Genomic DNA, 9,304 nt, shown 5'->3' with positions numbered 1-9,304 from the left:
CTCCAACTCAAGAACCATCCCTATGTACCCCTCACATATTCTATCAAGTATATTACTCAAACAAAAAGCATCCCTACAACTTAACATAGTAACCCTCCCACCATACCTATTACCCACAGAGCACAATCATAAAGTTTCCCTAATAAACAGACACATTCAAAAACTGAGAAAACTAATAACCTCATGCATATCAAAACTAGCCCTAAGTAGAGAAATCCACCCCAACCGTGGCCCTACCATCTCCAACCCCACTCCTCATAATCAGACTAGAAACCACAACTTCTCCCAAATCACAGCCAATAGAAATCCAAGTGACCTCCTTCTACTAAGCCTAAATATAGCCAACAAAGTCCATGAACTGCATGCCACCATAGACTTGTACTTCCCAGACATAGTCATCCTGACAGAAACCTGGCTAAAACCTCACATGCTACTTTCCACCTGGCTACAACATTCCCTCCACTAGAAAACCTCCTCAGCTAGACTACCCACCATCTCCCCCAAGAAACTATAATTTTAGGTGATTTCAATATTGACTGGCAATCCTGTTCTGGCAACCATCCAAACCATCATCTAAACCTTCATGGCTTCACCCAACTAGTCCAGTCACCAACCAGGATAAATAAATAACTCCAACAAGCACACTACCCTGGATTGGATACTAGTCAGTAAGAGACCCCAGTCATATATAGCATGCTCAGTGATCACTCCCCAGCATTCCTACTCAAAAAACACCTATACCAAGCTAAAACTGAATGGACAATGCTGGGAAAAATAAATGAATGAATGAATGAATAATTAAATGTCCACACCAGAGATTAAAAAAACACACCAAAAAAAGGGGTGGTGGTAGGGAGTAACTACTGCACCAGTTACCAAAACCATCGACATAATTGGATGGTACTTCCCACCTTTCCAAAACATCCCTCCACTAGAAAACCTCCTCTGCTGGTCTACCCATCATCTCCCCCAAGAAACTATAATTTTAGGTGATTTCAATATTGACCCACAATCCTGTTCTGGCAACCATCCCAACCCATCATGTAAACCTTCATGGCTTCACCCAACTACTCCAGTCGCCTACCAGGATAAATAAAAAATCCAGCAAGCACACTACCCAGGATTGGATACTAGTCAGTAAGAGCCCCCAGTCATATATAACAAGCTGCTTATCAGATAGCCTCAGTGATCACTCCCCAACATTCCTACTCAAAAAATACCTATACCAAGCTAAACCTGTCATCTACCGTCAAATACATAAAATACTAAACTTTAACCCACTCACATTCATCTCATCCCTCAAAGAATGTAACTAAAGTACCTCAGTCTTGATGTCGCAGTTGAATTTTTTAATACTACCTTCCTGAGCATCCTTAATTACCACGCCCCCATAAGACTTTACAGAACCAAAGCACAACCCTCCCTATGGCTACAGAAAACCACTAAGTTAGAAATGAAAAACAGGGATAAAGCCTGGGAGCATTGGTGCAAAACCAAAACCCCCTTCAACTAGACAGAAATTCCTAAAACTACGCAATAGAGTCAAAAAGCTAATAAAACAGGACAAATTCCAGTACTACCAGTCTGCCCTAGATTCCTTCCCAACACAACCACAAACAATTCTGATCCTCCATAAACTCCATCCTCCACCCAGGTAAAGTCAGTAACCCTCCTCCTAACATCCGTCATGCCTCCAAAAATATTGCTACCTCATTCAGTACACATTTTTCACAAAGTATACTGTCACTAGCTAGACAACACAACCCCCACCCCTCCAACCCACACCTTCAACTAGTAATCTCCCCACTGTCCTCTCTTTTTCTCCTGTTCCTACCTCCAACATAAAAAAACTCTTAACTAAACTTAAGCCCACCAAATTAGTAGCAGACGACATCTCAAGCGAATACCTACAAATCGCAGCTGATGCTCTAGCCTACACAGTATCCATCTTGATTAACCGATCTCTGTTAGAAAGTTATGTTCCCACACTATAGAAGGTATCACATATAATTCCCCTCCACAAAGGCGGCCCCTCCACAGAAGTAACCAGTTCTCTCTCCACTGTCCAAAATACTAGAGAGGTGCATTCACTGTCAGGTCTCAGACTACCTCCTTACTAACAACCTCCTTTCCAGTACTCAACATGGTTTCCGACTAAACCATAGCACCAACACTGCCTTACTCTCCCTTACTAACACTATCCTTCAGCATAAAAACAATGGCTGTCTCTCCTCTGCTACTTTCCTAGACCGATCTGAAGCATTTGACATGGTCCCACACAAACAACTCATCTCTGTCCTCAATAACCTATCCTTCTCTCAATCACTCACCAACTGGTTTCAGAGTTACCTGTCTGACCGCCAACAATCCGTTGTATGGCAGAATGACATATCTCCCCAACTACCTGTCTCTATAGGGGTTCCCCAAGGATCCATCCTTGGACCCCTACTCTTCTCTATTTTTTACCAATAATCTAGCCTCTGCCACCAAACAGGGCACACACATACAATACGCAGATGAATCAACCATCATCTGCTCAGCACAGTCCCTACCCAAACTGCAAAAAGTCACACAGGAAGCCTTTTCTTCTGTTGAAACTTGGTTGTCCGATGCCCAATTAATACTCAACCCAAACAAAACTAAACTACTCATCTTCCAACCCACCAAACATAGTCAAAACAACTCTCACTCTAACATCACGGCAAAACTCTCACTTTAACATCACGGCAAAAGACAACACCACTATACACCCAACAGCACACACCAAAATGCTAGTTGTTGAAATAGACAATAAACTAAAATTTGACATTCACATATCCATGACCATAAAAAAGTCCACAAAAAACTAGGAGCATTATACAGAAATAAGCAACTTCAAACCAAAGCAGCAAAGATTTCAGTAGCAAATTCCCACCGTATCTCCACCCTGCTTTATGCCTCTCTAGTATATACCAACCAAGGTCAATGCGATCTAAACAAGCTCGAGACCTGCTACAACAAAATCGCCAAATTCGGCATAGGGGCATCCTACCATAGTCAACACTGTCTCTCACTTGCTGAACTGGGCTGGCTTGAACTCCCTCACTTCCTTCAGTGGTATCAACTCACACTCACCCACAAACTAGTAAACCATCCACTAAAAGTCCCATCCCTCCAGAATCTACTCCAACTCAATCGCATCACCAGAGCACTAAAATCCAGGAACAGAAATCACTTACAGGTCACTAAAGCCAATAATACTGCTGGTGAAGCACTATTCTTTTGTGCCATAGCCAAATTATGAAACTCCCTCCCATCCACAATTACCTTTGTACCATCATGCACCCACTTCAAAACTTTACTAAAAGCGCACCTAAAAACATGCTGGCTATGCCCTTGCAACTCCCTCTCTGTCACCCACCACCTTTTTTTCCACCCCACTAACTATCTTGATTATAGCAAGCTTGGATGCTCATAAGCCTAACTACTTATTATACAGCAGGAACTTCTTATTGTAACAATTGTTAAGCTCTGTTATGTACTTCGCGGATGATAAACATTCTAGTTGTCTACTGATGTACTATGTTCTTCATCTGTAACTAGGTTTGTAATTTTTAATTGCTATATTGATCAAATTGTTAATTGCTATGTAACTCCAATGTAACTACTGTCTGTATATTTTAACTGTGGAGCTTTTCTCCTCGGGCCTCTGCTGAAAATGGACCTACGTCCATTCGGACACTCCCGGTCAACAAATGTAAATAAACACACACACACACACACACATATATATATATATATATATTTATATATATATATATATATATATATATATATATATAATGTGTGTGTGTGTGTGTGTGTGTGTCTACGTGTAAATCTTGACAGCTCATAATCTCGAAATTCAAACTACTGTGTCCATAATCTTGAAAGCTCAAAATACCGAATTTCATAATATTGAAAAAAACTACAGGATACCAACACTTGCACTACTCCACGAGAAGTACATAGAGAAACAAGCTATTCTAACCCATACTCAATCGCACACTTACCTGAACCTGACCCAGACCCGTAACTTTCCACCACAGCACTGAAAATACTGAAGCAACAGAAATGGACAACCAAATTCTTTCCCTAGGAAAAAATTTGGTTTTATGTTGCTTCGATATTTTCAGCTTTCGCTGAATAGGGTTAAATATTAGAAAATTCGAAGTTTCTGAAACTTCAATGTTCTAGTATACACCTATATATATATATATATATATATGTATATATATATATATATATATATATATATATATATATAATGTATAAAAGCTACCACTGTTACTTTACTTCTTCCAGTAGTGTTACTTTCTCTAGGGGAATGACCCTACCCAGCACTGTATGAGCTCATCAATAAGTCTATGGTTTTATGGAGTTTTATTTGCAAAAAAGCTCAACAGTTTTTTTTGACACCTTTAAGAACAGCAGGTATGTTAAGTAAATAAATGTTTCTAACTTGAAGATTTAGTGTGGAAATGTCAGACTAGCTGTAAAATTTGTTTCCTTTAGAAAATGTTACTTTTACATTTATTACTAGCAAAACATGGAGATGCATATAAAAATAGATATAACAAAATATTCACTACTGACAGCAATTTGCAAAGTTAGATGAATTAAAAATGAAGTATGAGCTTACCTAGTGTTGGGAAGAAGCAGTCTCCTGGACCAGGAGGTGTCATAGGTGTATTTGGTTCGGACAGAAGGTGCCGGCCAGATTCTGACTGCTGGCGACCAAGGAGTACTGTTCGTGGCCTAGATTCAGTGCTTGGTACTGGTGTTGGTGGCGCATCAAAGACAGGGTTTTCAATACCTCTTGCATCACTGCACCCGTTAAGAGAAGAAAAGAAAGTTTACTCAAGACGTTTGTATGACACTTACTCTAGTGGTCTGTAACTAGTCTACAAAAGTTCTTGTGGTTATCTGCTTAATTATTTCCGACTAGGATGCTGTATCAGATAGATCTTGCTTACCTGTAGTTAGAAATGGTACAAGTATTAAACAGCTGACAACTGCAACACTAAGAGGAAATACCAGTAATATTGCATATGTAATAATGCAGCTACCTTTGTATGCCTAAGTATTAACTGTAGTGTAGGTCATGTTAACATACATGAAAGCATAAATACAGTGACACACACACACACTCACAACAAAGCTGTAGTATAAAGCCATAAAAAATTCATCATAAATTCAGTGGGACAACATTAGTCAAGTCAGATATGTAGGACTTTGCTGAATCAAATTAGATATACAACTCGTACATTAATACTTTTAGTGATTAACATAAGAGGAAAAAAGAGTGAGATGGAACTAAATTATTTAAAATGGGCTCTGGACAGGTAGAATTCTCTAATAGTCATTGCCCTCTAGGGCAGGTCTGTTTTCAGAATAATATCTGAGTGATGAGGAATGTAATACACAACTTATGGTACTATTTGTTCAGTTCTGATACACTAACAGATCATTTTAGCAAAAGTGGCTTGATAAAACAGCAGCAGATAAAATAGTAGGTCTACATGGTCCCCATATGCCCCCATACATAAATGTCCTCTGAGGTTTTACAACCTTGGGAAAAGTTACGTACTTTCTCTGAAATGATCTTTTGATTAATCAAGGCTCAATGGACCCTACATCTGCATATTTTCGTACTGAAAGGTACAATAATGATGGGGTGAAGTGCTCAGGTTCTGACTTAGACATTGACTGTGCACTTGTGCACACACTTCATGACTGATCAAGTGATTTCCCAAAGATACGCATGGGAGCAAAATTAGAAAATCCCTGAGGTAAAGCTAGCAAAGATAGCTGGAACTGTACTATGAAAACACTTAGCTCACTGCTAATGAAAAGTTAGCAAGCAAAGTTACTATTGCAGGTATCAGAGAATGGGGGCAAAAGATGGCAGTAGGTAATTCTGGAACTTGGAAATGGTGTGTGTGTGTGTGTGTGTGTGTGTGTGTGTGTGTGTGTGTGTGTGTGTGTGTGTGTCTCCATCCATATATATATATATATATATATATATATATATATATATGTATACACACACACACATTTATGAGTGCCATATTTGATCATCTATACAGATAGTGGACATTTGTTCCAGATTGACTATCCGCACACAGAATATTCCCTTTCCCTGCAGAATGTGTGATCTCTGAGTTAGTGTATATAAGTAGCGGGGAGGGAATGTGTGGGGGGCACAGGCCTCCACATGAGGGATGTTTACTTTATTATGTATTTTTTTTTAAGTAATATTTGCATGTGGTGAGAAGCAGCCTTGATACATGCGTGCTAGGAATCTGATGTTTCCAGTGTAGATTGTTTTACCTTCTGGATGTCGACATTTGTGTTAATCAACCAACTAAAGTCAAATCCTATGTGTACATATTTATATATATATATATATATATATATATATATATATATATATATATATAAAGAGAGAGAGAGAGAAAACAGTAGATTGAAAAATATCTATATAGAAATCTATACTGCCATCTGTGTCTATCTAGCTTCTGCAGAACATACTGCAAACATTTTAGTGTTGTGGCATTGCATTTTAATTATTTTATTGTTGGCTCCTTAATATTTGTCTTTGAAAACTTTTCCCATGTTTAAAATTGGTATAAAGCATGCTGCAAGCAATATTTTGGTGTATTTGTATTTGCAGATTATTCAACAACCTGTTTAATCAATACAGTGCATTGCAGCTGCTCATAGCCACGACCATTGTATACTAACTAACCAATACAGCTTAACAGGAGTACTACAAGATCTAATTACGTATAGTAATATCATAAAACACACACACCCTCCATTACCAAATTAAGACTGCCATTTCCACAATACAGAAATGTTTCAAAGGATATGTTTGTATCTTTGGAGATGTGCACAGTAGCTGACATCTTATTGATCATCATTATCATCTTACAGTTTATGAAACACACATTGGCAGTGGTTTGTGTAACTGTTACATGACATCTTATTGATCATCATTACCATGTTACAGTTTATGAAACACACAGTGGCAGTGGTTTGTGTAACTGTTACATGACATCTTATTGATCATCATTACCATGTTACAGTTTATGAAACGCACAGTGGCAGTGGTTTGTGTAACTGTTACATGACATCTTATTGATCATCATTACCATGTTACAGTTTATGAAACGCACAGTGGCAGTGGTTTCTGTGGCTGTTAGATGACATCTTATCTATCATCATCATGTTACAGTATATGAAACACACAGTGGCAGTGGTTTGTGTAACTGTTACATGACATCTTATTGATCATCATTACCATGTTACAGTTTATGAAACACACAGTGGCAGTGGTTTGTGTAACTGTTACATGACATCTTATTGATCATCATTACCATGTTACAGTTTATGAAACACACAGTGGCAGTGGTTTGTGTAACTGTTACATGACATCTTATTGATCATCATTACCATGTTACAGTTTATGAAACACACAGTGGCAGTGGTTTGTGTAACTGTTACATGACATCTTATTGATCATCATTACCATGTTACAGTTTATGAAACGCACAGTGGCAGTGGTTTTTGTGGCAGTTAGATGACATCTTATCGATCATCATCATGTTACAGTTTATGAAACACACAGTGGCAGTGGTTTCTGTGGCTGTTAGATGACTTTGATCATCATTATCATGTTACAGTTTATGAAACACACAGTGGCAGTGGTTTGTGTGACTGTTACATGACATCATATTGATCATCATTATTATGACACACAGTGGCAGTGGTTTGTGTGACTGTTACATGACATCTCATTGATCATCATTACCATGTTACAGTTTATGAAACACACAGTGGCAGTGGTTTGTGTGACTGTTACATGACATCTTATTGATCATCATTACCATGTTACAATTTATGAAACGCACAGTGGCAGTGGTTTATGTGGCTGTTAGATGACATCTTATCGATCATCATTATCATGTTACAGTTTATGAAACACACCGTGGTTTCTGTGGCTGTTACATTACCACTATTGAAGATGAAATACTTTGCTACGCTTCAGCTTTGATAATGGCTGGCAAAGTTAGTGACATCTTAAGGGTATATAAAGGTGGTGCTTTTGCTAAAAGCTTGGCATTACATCACCTTCACCCATTATGCCATTTATTCACCTCTCTACATCTTTGTATGAAATACTCCAGCCTCATCACTGACTGATTTTGTGGACAAACAGACCAGCATTTGTAAAATCAACACTTGATCTTCTAGTTTTTTTTCACTAATATATGTTTTTGATGTACCTATAACCGTGATGGTTAATCATTTATATATCTTCAGGTTGCCATATGCTAGGGTGATGACTGCCTACTAAGGCAAAGGGTTGCATTTCAAATGTCTGTTGCTCAGGAAAATGTTGTGCAGTTGATGCTGGAACAGAATACAGACCAATGAGAGCATTATTGAAACTGTGACTGTGATACAAGTATTTTTTGAATTAGTGCTTTAACTACGTATATTTTAGGGAAAAAGTATAGAAGAAAGAAGAAAAAGAGAAATAATTTAGGTAGATTACCACCATGAACTAAACATAGCCAACAGACTGCAAATGATGTAAACAAACTGCAGCGTCTTAGTCGTCTGCATATATGGTTATCTTTGACCCCAGCAACTCCTGAAACCAAGTCCCTTATTAACTCATTACATCCGAGTGACGCCTCCTGCAGTTACATCCTACTGATGCCACTAGGCATCAAATATTGCTTGTTCATATTTGCATCAATAATTCTAAGGCCATGCTATGGACAAGGTTTTAAAAGATTTCATCTTAAAACTTACACAATGGCAAACTCAACTGCATTAATATTTGAACTCTGTCTAGTGCAGGTAAGCAGATGTTAACTGTTGTTTATGATTTTAATTTATATAGATATAATTTTCACATTTTTCTAAATATCTCACCAACAAAGTAATATAGAGAGAACTCCTTAGCCTCATATGAAAGCTCTTAGCTAGATGCATAAGATGCTGCTGACAGTATGCGAGTAACTTGACTGGTTGCTGAGATATTGTAAGTTGTTTACAAAATATTACAAGCGTAATAGTTACTGTGTTTACTGTGACTTATAAAATTTGGTTTAAGACCTAGAACCTAAAGAATACTGCCACTTTAAAAATAGGTTGTGTTGAAGAGTTTGCCATTTACACTTCTTTCATAGCCCATATGGTTCCAGAGATATGAAAAGTTGTTTGAAATGTGAAGAAATGATTTGATTCTGTCAAAAGGCTTAGGCTCCGC

The 9,304-nt window shown here is 38.0% G+C and overlaps 2 protein-coding genes across 2 annotated transcripts in view; one reads left to right on the top strand and one right to left on the bottom strand.

The window, feature by feature from the left end:
• Positions 1–9,304, top strand: part of CDH23 (cadherin related 23) — a 2,508,764-nt gene that overhangs the window by 1,355,667 nt on the left and 1,143,793 nt on the right. The window lies entirely within an intron of this gene.
• VSIR (V-set immunoregulatory receptor) overlaps positions 1–9,304 on the bottom strand; it is a 297,502-nt gene that overhangs the window by 34,088 nt on the left and 254,110 nt on the right. The window contains exon 6 of the mRNA XM_044056945.1: positions 4,661–4,845. Coding sequence (XP_043912880.1) covers positions 4,661–4,845 — 185 coding nt within the window. The remainder of the gene's footprint in view (positions 1–4,660; positions 4,846–9,304) is intronic.

This window comes from Protopterus annectens, chromosome 14.part0, assembly GCF_019279795.1.
Source record: "Protopterus annectens isolate FY-2018-M chromosome 14.part0, PAN1.0, whole genome shotgun sequence".
NCBI classification, from domain to species: Eukaryota; Metazoa; Chordata; order Ceratodontiformes; family Protopteridae; genus Protopterus; species Protopterus annectens.
The sequence above is the reverse complement of the archived record's forward strand: the minus strand, read 5'-3'. Positions and strand labels throughout refer to the sequence as shown.